This window comes from Mastigoproctus giganteus, chromosome 7, assembly GCF_048544385.1.
Source record: "Mastigoproctus giganteus isolate SK-2022 chromosome 7, ASM4854438v1, whole genome shotgun sequence".
NCBI lineage: Eukaryota > Metazoa > Arthropoda > Arachnida > Uropygi > Thelyphonidae > Mastigoproctus > Mastigoproctus giganteus.
In genome coordinates, this window is record NC_143581.1 from 70,657,337 (window position 1) to 70,682,978 (window position 25,642).

A 25,642-nucleotide genomic window follows, 5' to 3' on the forward strand; every position below is an offset into this window, starting at 1 on the left:
ACCTTTTTTGTAAACTTGAAAAACTTTGACCTGTTTAAAGTGCTTTGGATACTTAGTGGAAGAGTGGAAGAAGATGGATGATGTTATCAATGAACACTGCTCTTCCTGGGATAACGTTGTTGGTGGAGTCTACTGGGGCCCCTTACTGCCTATGGTTTTTATTAATGATATCAATGAAGGCATATCAAGTTTATTGTCTGAGTTTTCAGATGATATAAGGTTGGCAGAGTGGTTAATGAGAGGAGTAAATGCACATTACTGCACTAACGCCTTGAAAAATTAGGCAGATGTACTTGAGAAGTGACAATTGACGTTTAACATTGATAAAGGCAAGGTACTGCCTTCATAAATGTAGTAATATAACATTTGGGTGGTACCACACTCTAGATGGTGGACAATGAAGCGATAATACAATTACACCTGAATCTCTTCAGTGTCCACAATGAAGGGACCTAGATGTTATTGTATAATTTGTCATGAAGTCTCTGAGCAGTGCAGATGCTGCTATGATAGCTCATGGGGTTCTGTAAATGATATACAGGAATTTTGCCAGCAGAGATAAGGAGGTTATTAGCCCATTGTATAAGGCAAAGGTTAGACCACATCTTGAGTACTGCACACGGATCTGAAAGCCTCGTTTTAAGAAGGATGTGAATCTCTTGGAATGGATGTAGAGAAGAGCAACCAAATTAGTCAAGAATAGAAAAGGATACTCTTACCATGAAAGACTTCAGTTGTGCAAATTGCAATGCTTCAGTAACTATGCACCTGCAATGAGACCTCATTGAAATATTTAAGAGTTTAAATGGATTGTATAAACTAATTGCTGATGGAATCCTTTCTCTTTCTCAGCCAAATTGATAAGAGTACATAAATTTAATCAAAAAGGATTGCTGCAGGATATTTTGCATAAATTTGCTTTCATCCAGAGAGTAATTGATTGTTAGAATAAACTTCTATCTGTGTTCTGCAAGTGGATAGCATGAATAAATTTAATGAGCATCAGACAAAATATTAGAGATGATGGACAAATAGGGCAGATATTTTTTAAAATTTTTTATTTATTTTTTTGGCTAATGCTGTATAAGCTTATTTATTTGCTGCTGCTACTGCTGATACTAATATACATTTTTATAAAATCTTAATTTTATTTTTTGCGATGTTTGTCTTAATACCATCTGAATAAATAAATTTTCTTCTTTTTAATGAAGCATTAGACTTTTGTTTAGAAGTCTAATTGACTTGAAAATATTATATTTATGTATATCATTTTGTTTTATAATTCAGACTATCTCTTCTACCCGTCCAGTCCATATTACATCAAGAAAATTATAGGGTTAATTCTATGTTCCAAAACTAGATAAAAAAGTTCATTTAAATATATGTCCAAAAATTTTTCTTTTCAAAGTTATGGCCATTTTTTTTTTGAAAAGTTGAAAAGTGATGGGTGAAATCACCATTAACTGGTATGCTGTGCTGTGCTGGGCAAGAAAAGCAAGTTCAATTACTTGTCTTGAATGGAGGTTTACAAATACATTTTCACTATATTTGGTGAAGTCAAAATCTGCTGGAAATAATGGTCTGAACATTATAAACACAACCACTATCAGTGCAACGTAATTGGTGCACACATTCAGAAATTTCAGGTCTCGAGTTCGGAATCGAATTACAGGCATCATGAATGTGTGTGTGTGTGGGGGGGGGAAGGTCTTCCTCACATTGCACAGGTTTTTACATACACCAGGGCCTTAAGGTGATCTTATATAAAGAAATCCAGTGGATTTATGTCACAGGGGTCATATCAGCATGATATGGCATAGACCACATCATTCCTAATCCATTTCTCATGGTATATCAGAATCAAATGGTTATGTGTCACTATGCTAAAGTATTTGGGGGTACTATCATGTTGTAAAAGAAGTATTCTTGCAGACACTTAGTGGAACATTATCCAGCAATTCAGACAGGGATTTTTTAATAAGGGTTTCAGAATAATGACCCAAACTAAGCATATGTGTATGTGTGTTGTGGAGCTGAGTTGGAATTATGTATAAACAGCCTAAGTAGCCATATTTTGTAGACAAGGACCAATTTGTGTAAAAAGTTGTATGTTTTAAGGCTAAAATAAATAGCTAAGTTTTATGTTACAGATTAATTAGCTTAGCTGGCTTGTCCCAAAGTTGCACAATCTGATGCATGCGAATCCTCCATGAAAATGTTTGGAACAAAGGCAATAAATGATATAAATTGGGCACTTCTTATTGAATTCATTATCTTGGCAGTATAGTAGATATAAGAAAAATAATATATAATTTTTTAATTATATATTATTAATTATGGAACGTCAACCAGAAAACGTCAACCAGAAAACACAAATCTGAGATATGCAGATGATACGGTCTTAATTGGCGAAAGTGACCAAGAACTGAAGTCTATACTTGACAGGGTTGAATGGGAAAGCATCATTCATGGCTTCAGCATTAACAGAAATAAGACTAGGTATGAAAGTTAACTGCAGAATATATTCCCCAGCTGGCATTGACATAATGGTGTGAATTATTTTGTATATCTAGGGGCAATGATCAGCAGCAAAGGAGGATGCCAAAAAAGAAATCTCAAGACGACTAGCCATGGGGAGATGAGCTATGACTAACCTACAAAAAAAATATATGAAAAGGTAGAAACATCTCGCAAAACACAAGGCTATACTGGTATACAACAATTTAATATTCTCAGTTGCACTGTACAAAAGTGGAAACTTGGACTATGAACCTTGCTGACAGAATTAAAGTAAACAGCTTTGAGACATGGTGCGGAGAAGGATGCTAAGAGTGTCTTGGTCGGAAAAAGAACAAATCGGAGTACAGTGGACCAACTCAAAATTAAGACCAGGCTGGCTGAAATAATAGGTAAAAGAATCTTGCAGTATTTTGGACACATATGTAAAAGACCAGAGGATAATCTAGAGAAAACAATTTTGTTTGGTAGAGTAACAGGAAAAAGAAGAGGAAGACCCCTATAAGATGAACTGGTCAGATCACTAGAATAACTGAAATGACCCTAGAAGAAACCTCAAGAAGAGCTGAAGATAGAATAGAATGGTATAAAATTGTGGAAAAGGTCACAAGTCCTCAAGCTTGAGGAGACCCAAGAATAAGAATTAAAAACATCACAATAGCTTATAGATAATTTCATAAGCATATGACTACTCACAGAGATATCTTGTGGAATATCTTCTAAGCATATATGGCAAAAATATAATTTTAAAATAAAATTTTAAGAATAAAAACTTTTAAAATAAGTCTTATGGTAAGTTTTTCAATATATGCTTTGTTTTAAATATTTTAAAAAAATTTAAAGAATTTTTAAAAAATTAATGAATTTGAGAGCCAGATTTGTTTCTGCTATTATCCCGCAGTTGATTTGAATTTCTGCAATTCAGGGCATAATATATGGAATCATATTGCAATTAAAAGTTGACTGATGTAGTAATAAAAGTTTACTATTTTCTTTTTTAGTGTTGTGGGCAGTAACAATGACTGCATGCAGAATCGAAGTGCCAATATGTTCATAAATTGTGTATCACATCAACAGCCCATTAGTGATTGCTGTATTTGGCATACTAAGCTGTGCTACCTGAACACTAGCCTTACAAAATGGCAAGAAGACTCATAAAAATTAAAATAATAATTACACTTGCATAATCAGTTGCAAGGAATGTAAAGTCTGCTAACAACAGTGGAACAATAGTTGCCCAAACAACATCAACAAAAAGTTTGTAATCAGTATTATGTTATCCACCAGAAAATTTTAATCCAACTAGCATACTTAAAACTGAAATAATGTTATGTAAGGTATGAAATTAAAACAAAAAATAAATTAATATTATTCAACTATGTCCCTTTAAAACTAATTTTTCCAACCATTAATATTAATTTTTACTACAAACAAATGAAATTTTCAAAAAATGCTTAAGTTGCATGAATTGGCATTTAGGTGTACACAGAATGCTCATATATTGAAGGAATATTAAAATTCATATTTACATCACTCTGATAGCCATTTTAATTTTCAAGTTTTTTTTTTTTTTTTGGCACAAGCCATGCACTATCACAGCCATTGTTGGGTTAAGTACAAAGAATAATCAACTAACATTTGAAGAAAGGAAAAAGCATTTCATTATGTATGGGAACATCAGTATTGGACAAATTACCGATTGATGTTATTATTTGGTTTTTTGGAGCATTAGTAACTAAGGCCATATTGCTCTGGGGATATGCGGTGGTCATTCCCTGACCTGTCTGCATCCTCTGTATTTGGTGGTCACGAGCTCGAACCCCGGTCTAATCAAGAAGCGTGTGTTACGCTCTGCTACTCCTGCCCACCTGGCTACGGGGGCACCTTACCGATTGAGCAAATGATAATAACCCAACTTTACAAGTTTTAAGAACATGTAACTGTACACACACATTTTTTTTTTTGTAGTTGTTGGCGCATAGGCTTCTGTGGCCATAATGCACCTCCCAAAGTTTTTGCAGTACTTTGATCCAAGCCCGAGGCGGGAATCGAACCCGCGACCTTTGGGTTGCCAGGCAGGCACTTTACCCACCCGGCTAGCCCGGTCGGCTTTGTACACACACACACACACACACACACACACACACACACACACACACACTGTGTGGGGGGGAGAGTGTTTGAGAATATGAACCCAGAGCAATGAGAGCACGGAAGGAGTATGGAATGTGACCTTTCACATAAAGCTAAGTTCACCTAGGGATTCACATTATACTGTACATACTTCAGAATGCTTCCCTGTATTATAGGAAAGTACGGTGTCATTCATTTTTTTATTTTTTATTACACATTTATTTTTTTAATAGTGCCATTTCACTTTCTTCATGATGTAATGAAATGTATTATTCAATTGTGTGTTCTTTCATGTAGGTTATTCTTGGTCTAGAAATCCTATGGCCAGTTGTTGTTCTTTTAATTGTGCTCATTTTGAGGCAAACTATTCCTCCTGAAGATTGGCCAACATGTAAGTTTTTTGTAAAAGTCTTGTTTATCTAAACATAGAGACTCAAAATACTTTTAAATATATTTATTTCTATGTAGCTCATAGAAGAATGTTAATAGTGATTTATTATTATTGTTTTATTTTTCAGGTTGTATATTTCTCTGTGTGCTTGGAAAAGAATCAAATTTGTAAAAAAAATTATGTAACATTTTATGACAAATTTTGTGTTCTGCTTGTTATGTCACTTGATAAATATTCTGAATTGCAGGAGTACTATTTTCACTCAGTTCAATATTTCTATAATAATAAGTTCTTTATTAGGCATGCAAGAATTATAGCTCAAGGATTCATAACATAATGTCCAGGAACCTTACAAGATTTTATTATGATAATGAAAATAAAAATAAAAGAGATTTTCACCACATCAGAGTTTAAGATATATACTGAAGTGTTACTACATCATTCTATGCTTAATACAAGTTGGCTATGTTTAAAGATTCTTCTGAACTCATGTATTCAGGGCACTGGGGAGGGAATATAGAGAAGGAAACAAATCACAAAACAATTCATAGTAATGTAGAAGGTAAAATTACTATGTAAGCATACAATTGATATGTAATTTAATAACAGAAATAAGTTCAAAGAAGTTTAAAAGATGTGTTGAGAAGAGAGCTGAGAATGTAATGCACATTCTCAGCATTCTTCTAAAGAGTACTGTCACTAATGAAAAAAAGGTATTAGTCTGGAGATTAAGACCATTCTTATTAGATCAGATTTATTTTAAATTAAATGGCTGACAGTTGTGACTTACTATAAACAAATTGTGGTGACGTAAAGAGTAAAAATCGATGAGTAAGTGACTGTTGAAAATTATATATGCTAGAATAAATTCACAGAACCTTGATACTTGAACCTTGAATGGAGATATTACAATGCTAAATGCTAAATAAAATCTAATTTTAATGCTAAAACATAGAGGCTTACTTAAACAGATATAGGCTACAGGAACCAGAACTGAACACAAAGAATGAGAGGAGTGCAATCCTATCATGGCAACACTGTGGTAATACATCAATAAACATCTTAAAACAAACTTTCATGTGGTCAAACTTTCTGTGTCTGTAAGGGAAACAATACATGGTAAACCGTGTGTCATCTTTCTCTTAGACAGATGACATCACTTGACATCTTTCTCATGAGATTTTGCAATATTTACTTAATTCAAATTTACATGTGAAATGCTAAGTGCTTAATTATAATAATAATGTTAAATACATTGAATTAAATTAAAAGAAAACAAAGTTGATTGCTCTTCAATTTGAAGTGCTGTTTATTGTTCAGGAAAGGAAACTTCAGATGAGTGAATGGCTTATCCATTATCATATTCATTAGGTGATAGTATCATTGATCAGACATTCTTTATTTTATTCTGTTTCAGAAGTGCATTTATAGTCATTTAATGTGCCCGGTGAAATTCATAGGTGCTTTTCCAACTTCAAATAGTGTAACAAATGGTGTTTGATGACAACTGTGAACACCATGTTGCAGTTTGCTTTTTCTAAGTGGTTTATCTTCTGTTCTTAATCCCAAAACATTTTAGGCATTGGAATAACAAGCCTGATGAATTTGACATTTTATTCACTTATTTACTCTAGTTTTTCCAGTGTTGGCATCTAGTAGTTTGGATCACTTGACCTTAGATAAAGGTCAATCTGTGAAGTGTTTAGAATATTAAAAGTTGAAAGTTTGTTGGACTTTCAGCATAGTTTGGGGTACTTCTGAGGTTTCCTATCCATATAAACAAGCTTTACAGATCTTGGGAATGACTTCTGTTCAAAGAACAAAACAAACAAAATGTTAATGTAAAAGATATGGATGCAATGCACAGTATTAATATTCAACTTAATTCCTAAATATGCCATTGGATATATAAATGAATGTTTTTTTGTATATACAGCCACACTCCGGCTTATGTAATACTCAACGTGGAAATTTGACTTTACGTAAGTTTTTGCTCGCAGGTGGAAACTTAAAAAAAAATCGTGGAAACATATTTTGCATCCCGTAGGACTTAATGGAGGTGTTGTGAAAATATCGTAATGTGAACCCAATAACACATTGTTTTTTTTTTTTTTTTTGGGTAATTCTTTGGTATTTTTTGTTATATAACTAAGCTATTTATCTCTCTCTCTCTCTAAAAGGTAATTTTTATAATGGAAATTGCACTACACTTTCATCGTTATCATATGTTCCGTTATAAGAATAAATTTTGTTGATATTTTTCTAAAGAATATTTCTGGAGATCACTATCATAATAAAAACAATTTGCACTTTTGGGTTTATTGGGCTTTTCTCTTAGCACAATCTATTATTAACGGGTAGCAAACTCGATCTTATTGCATTTGCGATAATACCGGTAACTGGAATTCTGTGGGTTTTTACATTACGGTATTATGGTGAAATGAGTTCCCTTTCACTGAAAGCTTCAATCATATAAAAAACATAAATACATTTTCAGAATCTTCTCTTCATTCCTATTTACTTATTACAATGGTGAAGGGAAAGAGACTAACAGAAAGGGCAAGTGTTAGCAGTGCTAGGAAACAAAACAAAATTGATTTAGAAATGAAGATTATTAATTAAGAAATATAAAGCAGGACAAAGTTTGCCATCTATTGCATGGAATTAGGTCTCGCTGTTTCAACAGTGAATACTATTTTAAGGGACAGTGCGTGTATAAAAGAACATTAACGTTAAAGGATCAATGCATTTAAGATCAACAGTGATTACAAAACAGCATTCAGGTGCTATATTGAAGATGGGAAAGTTATTAATAATATGGATGAAAAATCGGATTCAGAAGCAAGTGCCCCTGAGTCCAATAGCCATTTAAGCAAAAGCAATAAGTAGTATTTATGAAGATATTAAGGATAAGTACAGCGAACCCCAAGCCAAGTTTGTGGAAAGCAACGGGTGGTTTAATAGGTTCAAGCAACGGGTGGTTTAATAGGTTCAAACATCTCACTGGTTTCCAAAACATTAAAGTATGCAGTGAAGTCGCCAGTTCCGATTCTGCAGCTGCAGAGAAATTTTGTGATGTGTTGATAAAAACCCCTTCTAAACAAGGCCCACAACTTCCACAGCAGCGTGCTTATCATCTGGAGAGTTAATTCTGGCAACGATGCTCGAAAGGTAAAACTTTCTTACATTATGCCTGTCTCCTCTCCCTTTTTGTAATTTTGTACACTTTTGTAAAATTTCCTGCATGAGATAAAAAATTGAATAATTTTATTTGCATGTTTGTCGAACAGTTCTTTTTTTCTTCAATCAAATTTTCGAGTGCTGCATAAGCATTTAGGGAAATTCCGACTTATGTAGAGTTCTGAGGAATGCAACCCTTATGTAAGTCGGGGAGTGGCTGTATATACACACAGAGTTAGTCCCTGACTTACGTAAGCCCGAATTCTGAATTACATAACTTCAGACTTATATAATTTTTTTTTTGTAGAATTGTAAAGATACTTTCTGTATAATTTTTAAGAGTAAAGTCGAATGAAGGAACAATAAGTATAAGTTTTTATTTTCGTTCCCACACAAACTATGTTGGATAATAACCTACAGCGTAACTAGAATCTAGGTAAATAACTAGAGACATTTCATTTACTATTTTAAAAATTCTGAAGAAATATTCGACAACAGGTGTTTGAGACAAGTGAACTACACTGAAGCACTTCAAATAAACCCCACAACATTCAAGCCACGTGGATTATGTCCCATCGATTATTGCTTTGGAGAATTACACTCTAGCCCTCCGTCTCTACATCTTTTCCTTCCTTTCTTTCTGGATCAATAACAATATTAGATTCCTAGATTTAATATTGGATAAGAAATTAAACTTCCTGAAACACAGAGCATGTACGAAATATATGTTTGAAGAAAATGAATATCCTTATAGTGCTTTCTGCGATGTCACGGGGAGCTGACCGACACTCCTTTCTTCACCTGTATAAAACTATAATCCGATCCAGACTAGACTATGGTGTATCAGCATTACAGTTCCTAAATACCATTCAACACAATGCACTTAGAATAGCTCTAGGTGCCTTCTGAACATCGCCAGTCCAGAGTCTTTATATTGATGCACATGAACCTCTATTATCGTTTCGGAGACAGATGCTGCTGCTTACATATGCAGCCAAACTTCGGAGTATGTCCTCACATCCCATCTGGCCTTACATGTTTACTCTCTTTCCAAAATTTCTACAGAAATAAACCAAATGAAAATATACCTGCTGGAATCAGATTGAAGGATGTTGCACAGAATTGGAGGGTCCCACTAGACAATATCCACCCAGACACTGGAGAAATGGAGCCTCCATAGTTTACTTTCAAACCTTTATCTGATGAATTCTTTCAAAGGTGGGGAAAACAGGCATTGGACAATCAAAATATACAGCAGCTACATTCAACTCATGTATCAGCAAATACACACACACTGTCTGCAAACATATACTGATGAATCCAAATCTAATACAGATGTAGGCGTTGCAGTAGTTCTTCCCACTTGTGCAATCTCTGAAAAACTTTCCACAAGTTGCAGTATTTACACCGCTGAACTCCATGCAATAAAAATGGCTATCGAATTCTGAATTACGTAACTTCAGACTTATATAATTTTTTTTGTAGAATTGTAAAGATACTTTCTGTATAATATTTCAAAAACTTAAACTTATTGTTCCTTCATTCATGAAGGAACAATAAGTACTGTATAAGTTTTTATTTTCGTTCCCACGCAAACTATGTTAGATAATAACCTGCAGCGTAACTAGAATATAGGTAAATAACTAGACATTTCATTTACTGCTTTAAAAATTCTGAAGAAATATTCGACAACAGGTGTTTGAGACAGGTGAACTACATCGAAGCACTTCAAAGAAACCCCACAACATTCAAGCCATGTGGACTATGTCCCATTGACTATTTCTTTGGAGAATTACACTCTAGCCCTTCGTCTCTACATTTTTCCTTCCTTTCTTTCTGAACTGTAGAGTCAGTTCAGTTTTGTTTGAGAGAAAAGTGCGAGCTTTTATTTGCATTTCGTATGTAATATTTGTTACATGTCGGTTATTGTGGTGAAGTTGAAATTCACGTTGATCTACCATTTTCATCTACTTTGCATCAAACTATTATTGTGTAGTGTGTGCTTCATTCTCATGTTGTAAGGTGTGACAACATCTCTTGTAACTTTACCTTGTTAAGATCTTTACAGAAAATTTCATTTTGACTGTTATCACGGTGCTGTCTAAGAGAATAAGAATAAATGACAGCGGTACTAGTAAATCTACCAAGAAAAGGAAAGTGATTGATTTGGATCAGAAAATTAAAATAAGGATGTATGAAAATGGTCAAACATTTAACAAGTATTGTGCAGAATTTAGATTTGTCAGTGTCAACAGTGAACACAATAATAAAGGACAAAGACAGGATATGTAGAGTGGTGAAGGGATCGGTACCAATGAAGTCAACTATAATAACCAAGGCTAGAACGGGACTAATAAGTGAGGCAGTCTTCCATCCACACTTATTGTGTGGATGTGGATAGGTTCTGTAACAGAAGTGGATATCATAGCATTGTCATAAGTGGCGTTTGGGTTTAAAGCTGCCAAAGAAAGGGTAACACTCTTGTGGAAGGTATCATTGTGGGTTATAAACGTAAACCTTTAGTGGTTTATCACTCAGAAAACCCACAGGCTTTTAAGGGCATTGACAAGAAATTGCTTCCTGTACACTTCAGGGCTAACTCAAAGGCCTGGGTGACAATAAACATGTTTGAAGAATGGTTTATAAATGTGTTTGTTCCTGAAATTGAAAAATATTGCTTGCAGATATCAGTGCCTTTTAAGATATTAATGCTCCTTGACAATGCTCCCAGTCATTCTAAATATCTAGATGATCTGCACGACAACATCAAGGAGGTGTATGTATATATATATATATATATATAGTAACGAATAATGGTATTAAGAAACTAATTAATATAGGGGGGAGGGAGAAAGTGCTGTACGAAAAAGATAATAATAGTAATATAGCTTATGGATCAGGGACACTGCATTAGCAAAACGTACCCTACAGCCATAATATGTATATATATATATAATATTGTAAGTAGAATGTGTGAAGGAGATTTTATTGGTTTAAGTCTAATGAAAACACGGTATACACTGGGAGCGATATATGGAATGAAAAAGAGGAAGAAATGGACTGGAAATTAAAATAAAGATAAGAAGTGAAAAAGCAACCAAAATGAAATAACATTGCGGTGTCCTTCAAAATTTTAGTGTCATCATCAGAGGTCATCCACCAGAATTATGAAAAAGACAGCAATGTTCTTGCTTCTGTTTCCGACATGATCTGTATGCTATGGTGCACGTGTGTGGTTGCCACTTGCTGCGAAGGCAAATTTTGATATGAATTTTGCATTATTGTTGTTGTTGTTATTTGGTTTTTAGGAGCATAGCAACTAAGGCCATATTGCTCCGGGATATGCGGTGGTCATTCCCTGACCTTTCCGCATCCTCCGTATTTGGTCGTGACAGGCTCGAACCCCAGTCTATTCAAGAAGCGTGTGCTACGCACTGCTGCTCCTTCCCACCTGGCTACGGATGCACTTTTTTGCATTCTTAAGTTTATAGGGGATGTGCCAATAAAAGTGGTTATAATATGTAGTGCATACATATCATGGATGACCTTACAGAAGCAAGTGAAAAGAATTGAAAAAACTGGATAAACTATAGTAAGGAATATCAATATAGGCCAGAAGAAAGGGACTTACCATTACTTTGTAAAACTGACCAAAAGAACAAGATGGCGGGGTGCCGGTATATTTATGTGGGGAACGCTAGCGACACCTAATGCAAGCTTTTCTTACACCTAATGCTAGCGACTCCTAGCATTAGGTGTAACAAAAAAAAAAAAAAATGTTATGGTGTCTGTATAGATAGAAATGATATGAAATAAGTTAAAATTAAATATGATTACAATATATACATTAGGCCAATTGGTGGGTACAAGTTTTGTAGACTGTAAGACACCACAGAGGCACAGTATATTGTATATACACTATATACATACTTGGTGTGTATGGGTTTAGTTATTAATTAAAGATTATGCTGTTTATTTTAATGTCCCATAGATTTTTATGCTTTAAGATGTTAAGGGCTTTACAGAAGTGGTAGCGAAGATATGCTTTAGGAAAATGGTTGTTAATTAGTTTTTTGTAGTATCTTGATGTTATCGATAGTTGTTTCCTTATTGCTGCAAATGGTGGCTATTCTGATGCTTTGCGTTAGTATAACGTTGGCATGTACTCCTCTAGAAATATTGGAGTTCCATTGTGTGAGGTTGACTATATTAAAGTTGAATGCATCACGTTTGTTGTATAGGTTGATGGTAGCTTTGTTGTTTATTAATGTAATTTCTAGATCTAGGAAATGGGCTGTAGTATCATTGTTGTTTGTTTTTTCTAGTATGAGTTCATTGGGGTATAAGTGTCCATAATCTATGATGAAATTAGGGATGAAATTATTAGATGACCTCATAGTTAATAACTATGAGGTCATCTAATATATCTGTAGAAGTTAAGGTTCTGTGGAAATGAGTTTTCAGACCAATATAGATTAGCTATAATGCATGAAGCAGGACTTCCCATGGGTGTTCCATTAGTTTGTTGATATACTGTTTTTGCCGTCGTATACAAAGTTATTGGATATACACAGGTTCAGTAGGTTGTTCCAGTAATTGGTATTGCAGGTTATATTCTCTCTATATTTAACATTAATATCTTTGAGTACTGTTTTTAGTTTGGTTTGGTTAATGCTTGTAAATAAGCTGTGGAAGTCAAAGGTTTGTATATTGGTAACATTATTATTCTGTAAGAAATTTAATACTGGTAGGTTGTTGCCTATGATTCTGCTATTTTTTATGATGTTTAACAGCGGTTGCAGTAGCTGTTCAAGTGTTTTGCCCGGTTTGTGTACATAACTATTCTTGCAGGACATTATAAATCTGAATCCTATTGGTTTTTTGTGGAATTTTGGAATGAAATATATATATATATGGTAAGTTATAATTGTTAATATTCAGTTTTAATTTTTTGTTGAAAGCTATGAGTTTCTTTGTAATATTATTACAAAGTTTCACAAAAAATTCCACAAAAAACCCATAGGATTCAGATTTATAACGTCCTGCAAGAATAGTTATGTACTCAAACCGGGAAAAACACTTGAACAGCTACTGCAACCCCTGTTAAACATCATACAAAATAGCAGAATCATAGGCAACAACCTACCAGTATTAAATTTCTTACAGAATAATAATGTTACCAATATACAAACCTTTGACTTCCACAGCTTATTTACAAGCATTAACCAAACCAAACTAAAAACAGTACTCAAAGATATTAATGTTAAATATAGAGAGAATATAACTTGCAATGCCAATTACTGGAACAACTTACTGAACCTGTGTATATCCAATAACTTTGTATACGACGGCAAAAAAACAGTATATCAACAAACTAACGGAACACCCATGGGAAGTCCTGCTTCATGCATTATAGCTAATCTATATCTATATTGGTCTGAAAACTCATTTCCACAGAACCTTAACTTCTACAGATATATATAGATGACCTCATAGTTATTATCTGCCCTAATTTCATCATAGATTATGGACACTTATACCCCAATGAACTCATACTAGAAAAAACAAACAACAATGATACTATAGCCCATTTCCTAGATCTAGAAATTACATTAATAAACAACAAAGCTACCATCAACCTATACAACAAACGTGGCACATTCAACTTTAATATAGTCAACCTCACACAGTGGAACTCCAATATTTCTAGAGGAGTACATGCCAACGTTATACTAACGCAAAGCATCAGGATAGCCACCATTTGCAGCAAAAAGGAAACAATTATCGATAACATCAAGATACTATACAAAAAACTAATTAACAATCATTTTCCTAAAGCATATCTTCACTACCACTTCTGTATAGCCCTTAACATTTTAAAGCATAAAAAACTATGGGACATTAAAATAAACAGCATAATATTTAATTAATAACTAAATCCATACACACCAAGTATGTATATAGTGTATATACAATACACTGGGCCTCTGTGGTGTCTTACAGTCTAGAAAACTTGTACCTACCAATTGGCCTAATGTATATATTGTAATCATATTTAATTTTAACTTATTTCATATCATTTCTATCTATACAGACAACATAACATTTTTTTTTTTTTTTTTTTTCCCCACACCTAACGCTAGGAGTCGCTAGCGTTCCCCCACATGAATATACCGGCACCCCGCCACCTTGTTCTTTTGGTCAGTTTTACAAATTAACGGTAAGTCCCTTTCATCCGGCCTATATTGATATTCCTTACTATAGTTTATCCAGTTTTTTCAATTCTTTTCATTTGCTTCTGTAAGGTCATCCATGATCTGTATGTACTACGTATTATAACCACATTTATTGGCACATCCCCTATAAACTTAATAATGCAAAATTCATATCAAAATTTGCCTTCGCAGCATGTGGCAACTACACACTTGCATCATAGCATACAGATCATGTCGGAAACAGAAGCAAGAACATTGTTGTCTTTTTCATAATTTTGGTGGATGACCTCTGATGATGACACTAAAATTGTGAAGGACACCGCAATATTATTTCATTTTGGTCGCTTTTTCACTTCTTATCTTCATTTTAATTTCCAGTCCATTTCTTCCTCTTTTTCATTCCATATATTGCTCCCAGTGTATACCGTATTTTCATTAGACTTAACCAATAAAATCTCCTTCATGCGTTCTACTTACAATATTATATATATATATATATATATATATATATATAAAAAAAAGGTAAACTGCAGCTGTTATCAACCCACTGCAGGTTGCAATCCTCCTCTACAATTCATGTTGAGAAAAATGGATTATAATCTGCCACGCTGGTCCAGTGCAGGTTGGCAGATCAACCATATTAAACAGTCAGGGGCTTGAACCTCGGCCTAATCAAAGAGCACGTGTTACTGCATTCCTGCTCCTGACCACTTGGCTATGGAGGCCCCAAGGAGGTATACTTCCCTCCAAATACAACAGCTTTTATTCAGCCAATGGATCAGGGAGTTATCTGGGCATTCAAAGCTTATTACATATGGACAACGTTTTCTGAGATTGTAAATGTAACACAAAGGAAAGATGCATCTGTGGCAATTTTGAAAGATATTTAACATCCTTGATGAAATACGCATCATTTCAAGAGCCTGGAATGATGTGACATCAAGTTTTATGAATGGAGTTTGGGAAAAACTTCTAAAACATTCCGAGCTTAACAACGAAGACTTCAACAAAGATGAGCTGATGTTATCTGTTACCAAAAGAAATTGTAAACTTAGCCCAGGAGTTGCAGCTGGTCCTGGAGGATGAAGGTGTAGATGAGCTTGTGGATGAATGAGGTAAAGATTTAACAACAAAAGACCTAGGCCAGTTGAAGATGCAAAGAGTTGAGGAGCAAGGGAGAGCTGAATCTGTTGAGGAATCGGAGCAACCCAAGAAGCAGTTCAAATCAAAGAAATGGCAGAAGCTTTTCATAAAATTCAGGAAGGTCTCTCTGTGTTTTATAGAATGGATGAAAACACCGAACATTTCTTGAAAATAGAAAGAAAAGTTCAGGATTGCTTATTGGCTTATTGCAAAATTTATGAAGAGGGAAAAAGAAAAGCATACAAAACAAATGAAAATTGAAGAGTTCATATCACATACTACCTCTCTGATCTCTACTCTGCCCATAACACTTTGTGATTAATGTATCTTATTAATGCTTCAGGTTCATTTTAAGTTACCTTCAGTTCATCACCTGAAGTGTATAGATTTTTATTCATTGTGTAGTTTAGACCAATTTTCTTAAATATGTACACTTCGGTTTTGATTCCCTTAGTAGCCCTTATAAAGCCTACATGGAGTATGAAATACATAACAGTTTTTATAGTACAATAACATGTATTTTTTCTTCCTTTTAAGTTTTCTTTTCTTATGTGCCACTCTGGCTACTTCACTGCTGTCCCTAGATAAAGTTTTTAAATGTTATAGCATATAACTATTTTTCTTTATTGTTCTCAGGATATCATGTGGTTTTTGTAATTTTGGCATATATCAGAGGTATAGTAGCAATACTGTATTTTATTAGTCTTTCCGAAGTTACGTAAAAATCGACTTACATAAGAAGTCCTGGAACGTATCTCTTACATATGTCTGAGACAGATTGTGTGTATATATAATCTATAATGAAATAATGGAAAGAAAGTAAGAGTGGAAAAAGTATATCAGATCCGATTAATGCCATCAAATTATTCATTACTTTGGTGGCATTAATTAATGCCATCAAATTAATCAATAATTACCTATACTAATGCTAATTTGATGTAATTAGCATTGGTAGAGGCATACGATGCAAGAAAGGAAGCTTATGCAGCATCAAACAAACAAAAAAAAAACCCCTCCCATTTCACCGCTCCATTCGTTCCAAATGCCTGTCCAGCTCAGCTTTAAATTTACTTAGGCTATCAACTTCCACAACAAAAGATGGAAGTCTGTTCCACCAATCAACTACCTGCTGGCTAAAGACAAATTTCTACACATCTATTCTACAACTGTCTTTCCTCAGTTTGAACTGTGCCCCCTCAGATTCTTAATGTGAGCTAGAGGAAGCTATCTGTGCCCCCTCAGATTCTTAATGTGAGCTAGAGGAAGAATCCCATCAGCATTCAGCTTGCTCAACCCATTCAAGGCCTTATACACCTCAATCAGATCACCTCGCAGGTGCCTACTCTCCAGTCACTGCAATTTTCAGAACTTAAGCCTTTCTTTGTAAGAGCACACCCTTTGTTCCCCTCTCCAATCTTGTTGCCCTTCTTTGTACTCTTTCTAGCAACTCTACATCCTTCCTAATATGAGGCCTCCAGACCTGTACATAGTACTCTAGGTGAGGCCTGACCATTGCCTTGTATAACAGGATAATCACCTCCATGTCCCTGCTAGCAAAATTCTTATATATCATTGACAAGACTCTATGACCTCTCCTGGCAGCTCGTCTGCACTGCTCAGCAAACCTCACATTTGACTGCACAGTTACCCCAGATCTTTCTCACTTTCCACTTCCCTGAGTGTAGTACCACACGGTTGGTAACGGTTGGTATGTTTCTCTTCGGTTATTGCTACTCATATGCAGTACTTTGCATTTGTCAAAGTTCAACTTCAGTTGCCTCTTCTCAGCCTATTTGCCCAACTTATCTAGATCCAGTTGGAGTAGCATACTGTCTTTACTGTCATTAACAACCCTGCCAACCATTGTATCATATGCGAACTTGGATATTAAACCTGATATACCTTCATCAATATTATTGATAAATATACAAAACAACAACGGGCCCAACACCAAACCATGGGGAATTCCACTAGTAACATTTGTCCATGAAGAGCAGTGTCAATTTATTACCACGCTCTGTTGTCTCCCACTCAACCATCCCTTTATCCATTGTAGCAACTTACCCTTAATGCCATACCTCTCCAATTTGTACAGCAGTCTTCCAAGTGCAACAGAATCAAAAGATTTCCTGAAATCCAAGTGCATTATATCAAACTTATTTTTGGCATTCATTTCCTTTGTGACCACATCATAGTATCCAATTAAATTGGTCAAAGACCTCCCTTTAACAAACCCATGCTGTGTCTTAACTATTACTGCAGTCTTGTCTAGATGATCCTGCAATGCTTCTTTAACCAGTAATTCCATTATTTTCCCTGGAACACAAGTTAAACTAACAGGTCTATAGTTACTTGCATCACTTTTGGAACCTCCTTTGTGAATTGGTGATACATTTGCACACCTCCAGTCCATGGGGATCTCTCCTGAGTCCAACGAAGCCCTCATAATTATTGCTAAGGGTTTGCTTACTTCCTTTAATATAACTGGATAGATCCCATCCACCGCGGGTGCCTTTTTTATGTTTAACTTCGACAATTTTTCCTCCACTTTGCTCTCAGTTATTACAAAATCACTTAGTTCCCTGTTGGAGTTTGATTAACTTCTGGCACTCTCCTAATTGAATAACTCCTCGTGTGTGAATGTAGATGCAAAATACTCATTCAGTTTATCGGCTATATGAGCATGATCATCAATAGTCAACCCATCTATGTTAAGTGGTCCAATCTGATTCATCCCTTTCCTTCTAGAGTTTACATAAGTAAAGAACTCTTTGCTGTTTTTCTTTGCATCCTTTGCCAAAGATTTCTCGTAATCTGCCTTTGCCTGCCTAACCTCCTTTGTGACTTGATTACAGACTAGCTTATATCTGCCATAGGCTTCAGTGTCACCTGATACTTTATATGCATCCCACACATTTTTCTTCTCTGCCACTAGCTTGATTAATTCATCTGACATCCATTTAGGCCTAAACTTTGAACAGTATTTGTTAGTTGGAATGAAAAGCCTAGTAGCCTCAAAAACTAAGTCCCTGAAGGCTTCCCCTTTGTAATTCAATGGTAACATCATCAGTTTATCCCACTGTACAGAATTTAAAAACTATCTGAGACCCCTGTAGTCACCTTTAAGAAAGCAAAAGCCCTTCCCTTTAGCCTTGATGGTAGTTACATATTTAAGTAATTCCCACATCAGTACATTGTAATCACTGTCATCCAGTGGTTCCTTTGTCTGCAAATTCTTAATGCCTGAATAATCACTGCTGATAATCAGATCAAGAGTATTACTCCCTCTAGTTGCCTCTCAAACATGTTGCTGTAGAACAGGGGTGGCCAACTTAATTTGTGATGCGATCTACCATCTCAAGAATTTAATTGCACATGGTTAAAAACGTTAATCAACACATATTGAAAAATGTTGCTTATAAATTTTAAAATTAAATACAATTCAGAATTCTTATTTTAAATTCATACATATTTAAATTTTTAATTTATGTGAAGTTTGTGTCTTAATGTCATCTGCCAAGCTTTCAAAATCGGGGATGTACTGTGATAAGGTCAACCATAAAGAATCTTCTGTCCGTAAGAGTGGAATGATTCTTCGTCTTTGTTTGTTCGAAATGTGAAAAGGCTGATTCACATTGATATGTGGAACCAAAACAGGAATTTTAAAGTTCACTGCATTTTTTTACATTTGGGTACTTTTCTTGGCAAACATATTTCCAAAAGTATTTTTTGATGATGATCTGGCTTTTAGGAAGATATCGCTTCGCAATTTAATAATTTCATTTTCAGCTAATATTTTCTCCATGTAAAAAATCTCAGCGTTTTTCTGCAATTTTTTTGCATCTATGTCGACATTAAAAGGATAAGAGGTATGTTGAACAATGTTTTCAATTGTTTTAAAATCACTGAATCTGGTTTTAAAATCATCCACAACTTTCTCAATTTTAGAAACATATTTCTCGATATTAAATCCAAAAACAGGATATTTTTGCAAATGATCTTGCATATTTGCAAAATGATCAAATTTTTTCCCTTTGAGATCTATCTATATGTAGAAAAACTACTAATCATGTCACCCACATTTTTTTCCCAAATTCAGATCACTTAATTTACTGGTAAAATCTGCCAAAAAAGCTAGATCACACAGTAATGGCAAGGTGCACTATAGCCAAAGTAGCTTATGTGCCATCAAACCCCCATATCAACAACAACAACAACAACAACAACAGTAATGGCAGTGTGCTACTGCAACAGGATCTAGATAATTTGGGCAGATGGGCTAAGAAGCGGCAACTGAAGATTAACCTTGATAAATGCAAAGTACTGCATATGGGTAGAAGTAACCCAAGAGAAAAGTACCAACCGTGTGGTACTACACTTAAGGTGGTAGAAAATAAAAAAGACCTGGGAGTAATTGTGCAGTCAGATATGAAGTTTTCTGAGCAATGCAGACAGGCTGCCAGAGCAGGTCATGGGGTTTTGTCAATGATATATAGGAATTTTGCTAGCAGGGAAAAGGAGGTGATTGTCCCTCTGTTTAAGGCAATGGTCAGGCCACGCCTTGAGTACTGTGTACAGGTCTGGAGGCCTCATTTTAGGAAGGATGTCGATTTGCTTGAGCGTGTACAGAGAAGGGCAACAAGATTGGTGAGGGGAATGAAGGGATCCTCTTACCAAGAGAGGCTTAAGTTCTGCAAATTGCAGTGACTGGAGACTAGGCACCTGCGCGGTGATCTGATTGAGGTGTATAAGGCCTTGAATGGGTTGAATACGCTGAATTCTGATGGAATCCTTCCACTTGGTCAGATTACGAACCTAAGGGGCCATAAATTCAAATTAAGAAAAGACAGATGTAGAATAGACAGATGTGCAGAAATTTGCCTTTAGCCAGCGGGTGGTTAATTGCTGGAACAAACTTCCATCTGTCATTGTGGAAGTTGATAGGTTGAATAAATTTGAGGAGGAACTGGACAGGCATTTGGAGGGAATGTTGTGATTTTTTTTTTTTTTTTTTTTTTTTTTGGCTGATGCTGCATAAGCTCATACACTTGCTTTCTTGCATCACATGCCACTACTACTACAACCACTCTGTATCTTGTGGCTGCTGATAATCATCTCCCCTTTGATCAACAAATACTTTTCATTCAGCAAATTTTGAAATCTCTCTAGAAACTTACTCCGACTCAACCAGCTCACATCTGTGTGCAATATCAGATCTGGTTCATTTTCATCGAGTTGCATTTTGAAAAGTCTCCTGTGATTAAATTGTCCTCTGTCGGAATTCACGATTTTGAAAGCTATGTCTATACCACTTTTAGTATTTAATCTTTTGCTGGTTAACACTTGTTGGTGGATGATACAGTGGTAACTCAAAAAATCGGAATTCATCATCCCTTTGGGTCAATTTTGGCTGCGCATCGACAAGAGTGGTCACGTTGTTCAACGGATTTGTAATAAGCGTATGCAGTGGTGCCCATAATAATAACATTTAGATTTTGACTAATCTACTTTTTAATATACTGTATATTTAAAATTCTTCCTGATCGACCGAAATTAAAGTCAATCGCGATCGACTTGTTGGCCACCCCTGCTGTAGAAAACAGTCATCCAATAAATCCGCAAGTCTTGCTAGTGTGTGACTGACCAACCCACAAGTTCCGGTCAAAATCTGGAAAGTTGAAATTCCCCATTATAAGACATTCTGATTTACTGGTCCACTCTATTTCTTTGCACAATTGCTCATTATACTCATCAGATTCATTAGGCCTATAACACACACCTACTTTCATTTTTCCTTTCCCATTGCTTATGTCACACCAAACAAACTCAGCATTACATTGTCCACCAACAATGTGTTTCTTAACTAACACCATAACCCCTCCTCCCTTCCTGTTCTGTCTATCCTACCTGTACACATTGTACTCTCCAAATTCTAATTCTGTACTACTTATACCTATGTGACACCATGTCTCTGATATCCCAACAATATCTGCCTTTGATGTCTTTGGCACTTCAAGCTTATCAAATTTATTAACTATACTCCTGGCATTTGTGCACATGCACCTTTTACTACTCTTAGTTACCCTAACATAACCCATGTATTTACTTGTTCTACTGTGACTCCTAGCAGTCCTGGAAATCTCTATTACCTTGTTTTAAAGGCTGCTGATCACTCTAATAGAAGCAGTGCAAGAATCACTTTTGCCTCTGCCTGCGGCCACTGTTAACCTTTTAGTCTGTGTATCCCCCCCCAAGATAGCAGTTTTCCGATCCACCTAACATTGTCTCGATAGTAACTGAGGGTTACTGTTACCAAGAGAGGCTTAAATTCTGGAAATTGCAGAACTTAAGCCTTTCTTGGTAAGAGCAACTTAAGTATCTGGAGACTAGACACCTGCAAGGTGGTAGTAGTAGTAGTAGTAGTGGCATGTGATGCAAGAAAGCAAGTGTATGAGCTTATGCAGCATCAGCCAAAAAAAAATCACACCATTCCCTCCAAATGCCTGTCCAGTTCCTCCTTAAATTTATTTAACCTGTCAACTTCCACAACGACAGATGGAAGTTTGTTCCAGAAATTAACCACCCACTGGCTAAAGGCAAATTTCCACACATCTATTCTACATCTGTCTTTTCTTAATTTGAATTTATGTCCCCTTAGGTTCGTAATCTGAACAAGTGGACGGATTCCATCAGAATTCAGCGTGCTCAACCCATTCAAGGCCTTATACACCTCAATCAGATCACCGCGCAGGTGTCTAGTCTCCAGCCACTGCAATTTGCAGAACTTAAGCTCCTCTTGGTAAGGTGATCTGATTGAAATTTATAAGGCCTTGAATGATTTGAGCAAGCTCAATGCTGATGGGATTCTTCCTTGCACAGATTACACACTTGACGGGGCCTAAATTAAAATTGAGGAAAGACAGGTGCAGAATAGAGATGCAGAAATTTGCTTTTAGCCAGCAGATAGTTGTTTGCTGGAGCAAACTTCCATCTGTCGTTGTGGAAGTTGATTGCGTAAATAAATTCAAGGAAGAATAGGACTAACTTTTGGAGCGAATGGATGGGTGAAATAGGAAGTTTTTTTTTTGTTATTTTTTTTTTTTGGCTGTGCTATATAAGCTTGCTTTCTTGTATCACAGGCCTCTACTAATGTATAATGTGTTGGCAACTTATGATGCTAAATAACTCGTGTGACATAGAAAGAAATGCACTCTGCTGTTTATTTGGGTAACTTTTGACTTATATTTCCGCATTCTAATTTTTTTTAAATGCTACTTTATGTCTTTGAGCTTGGCTGGCTTATAGTAAATTCTTCTCTGGATATACAGTGGTTTGAAAGCCATTGACACAGTGTTAAAGCATTTCTTGAGATGCATTTCATTTGCTCTCTTCCCTAGGCATTGAGTATTTAGAAAATCCAAGACTACATGAAATGGAAGTAAGAAACACAGTAACACAAAATAGTATAGATATTGTTAATTTTATGCAACAATCTTATAACTAGAAATTTTAACTCAAAGTGAGATTTCCCTTACTAAAAATACTGAAGCTACTTAAAATAATAATTAAGTAGGATCAGTTATATAGATTAGGATATGACATGACTGCTTCTTTTATTTTGAGCAGATAAGTTTAAAGTTATTTGAATTAAGTTTTTATTTGGATGTTGGACAATTTATTTTAACCTTAATAATAAATATAGCTCTTACTAATTATTCTGTACTTTTAATGCTATTTTCAGGTTACTACAATGCTAGGGCATTACCTAGTGCTGGTGCATTACCATTTTTGCAGTCTCTGATATGTAATGTGGATAATGAGTGCCTTAATAAATCATCATACGAAGAAATTCCTTCATATTCCAATGCAAGGTAAACAACATCAGTTTTTTAATTTCAGAAAAGTACATTTATTTTTCTATTATATACTAGTATTGAATGCATGCCTTTGCACCATGTTTTGTTCATAGTGAACTGTCCAAGTCGATAATTGGCATCGTTCTAATTTTATCTCATATTGTGAATTAACCTTCAAAACAAGTGGCTGAGGTAGCACAAGTGTCAGCACCATTTCGAAGCTTGTTGGTTTACTAATCTGTGGGTGGGCAAGTACCCTGTTGTTGCAATAGTGACAACTGAGTTACAAAGGATAAGTCCACAATATGAGAGATGCCTGATGGTGTGTGATAGCAAATTAAGGCAATTATTTTGCATGAAGCAATGGGACTACACTTACGATTCACTATTGAATAGGTTAGTGCCTTTGCGCAATGTTTTGTTCATAGTGAACTGTCCAAGTTGATAATTAGCATCATTTTAATCATATTGGCATTAGCATTTAGCATTAGTAGAGACATATGATGCAAGAAAGCAAGCTTATTCAGCATCAGCCAAAAAAAAAAAAAAAAAAAACCAACACAACACACACCACTCCCATTTCACCCCTCTGTTCGTTCGAAATACCTGTCCGGTTGAGCTTTAAATTTGTTTAGGCTATCAACTTCAACAACAAGTGATGGAAGTCGGTTCCACCAACCAACCACCCGCTGGCCAAAGGCAAATTTCCGCACATCTATCCGACATCCGTCCTTCCTCAATTTGAATTTATTCCCTCTGAGGTGATTATTCTGAGCAAGATGAAGAATCCCATTGGCATTGAGCATGCTCAAACCATTCAAAGCCTTATACACCTCTATCAGATCACCTCGCCGGTGCCTAGTCTCCAGACTCTGTAATTTGCAAAACTTAAGCCTTTCTTCGTAAGAGCAACCCTTTGTTCCATTCACTAATCTTGTTGCCCTTCTCTGTACCCGTTCCAGCAGCTCTACATCCTTTTTGAAATGAGGCCTCTAGATCTGTATACAGTACTCAAGATGTGGCCTAACCATTGCCTTATACAAGGGAATAATCACCTCCTTATCCCTGCTAGAAAAATTCCTGTATATCATTGACAAGACACCATGAGCTACTCTTGCAGCTCGTCTGCACTGCTTAGAGAACTTCATATCTACCTGCACAATTACCCTCAGGTCCTTTTCATTCTCCACCACTGTCAGTGTAGTACAGCAGAGTTGATACACTGCTCTGGGGTTACTGTTTCCCATATGTAGTACTTTACATTTGTCAATGTTAAACTTCATTTGCCACCTCTCAGCCCATCTGTTCAACCTTTCCTGATCCTGTTGCAGCAGCATAGCGTCAGTAGTGTCCTTAACTACCCTGCCAACCTTTGTATCATCTGCAAACTTGGACATTAAACTTGATATCCCATCATCAATATCATTCATAAACACCGAAAACAACAACGGACCCAACACTGAATCCTGAGGAACTCCACTAATAACATTAGTCCACGTTGAGCAGTGTCCATTGATTACCACTCTCTGCCTTCTGCCACTCAACCATCCCCTTATCCATAGCAGCAATTTGCCTCCAATGCCACACTGCTCCAATTTGTGCAGCAGTCTTCCATGTGCAACAGTATCAAAAGCCTTTCTAAGATCCAAATATATAATATCAAAGTTATTCCCTGCATCCAGTTCTTTTGTGACTACATCATAGTATCCAATCAAATTGGTCAGGCAAGACCTGTCCTTAACAAAACCATGCTGCATCTGAGCTATAACTGAATTCCTGTCTAGATGATCCTGCAGTGCTTCTTTAACCAGTGCCTCCATTAATTTGCCTTGAACAGAAGTTAAACTAACAGGTCTATAATTACTTGTGTCAGCCTTTGATCCTCCTTTGTGAATTGGGGTTACATTTGCACATCTCCAGTCTATGGGTACCTCCCCTGAGTCCAAAGAAGCTCTCATAATTATGGCTAGGGGTTTGCTTACTTCCTTTGCTGCCTCCTTTAATATAACTGGATAGATCCCATCCACCCCAGGTGCCTTTTTTATGTTTATCCTCAACAATCTCTCCTCCACTTTCCTCTCAGTTATTACAAAATCATCCAGCTCACTGCCAATGTTTACTTTACCTACATCATTCTCCTTCCTGAATAACTCCTCATGCGTGAATGTAGATGCAATATACTCGTTTAGATTGTTAGCCACCTGAGC

At 35.7% G+C, this 25,642-nt stretch overlaps 1 protein-coding gene across 5 annotated transcripts in view; it reads left to right on the top strand.

Moving 5' to 3' along the window:
* LOC150082988 (uncharacterized) overlaps nt 1-25,642 on the top strand; it is a 1,785,507-nt gene that overhangs the window by 94,681 nt on the left and 1,665,184 nt on the right. For all 5 annotated transcript variants that reach the window (XM_090377722.1, XM_090377724.1, XM_090377725.1 and 2 more), the window contains exons 3-4: nt 4,948-5,041; nt 23,321-23,450. In XM_090377722.1, the coding sequence (XP_090233848.1) occupies nt 4,948-5,041; nt 23,321-23,450 (224 nt within the window). The remainder of the gene's footprint in view (nt 1-4,947; nt 5,042-23,320; nt 23,451-25,642) is intronic.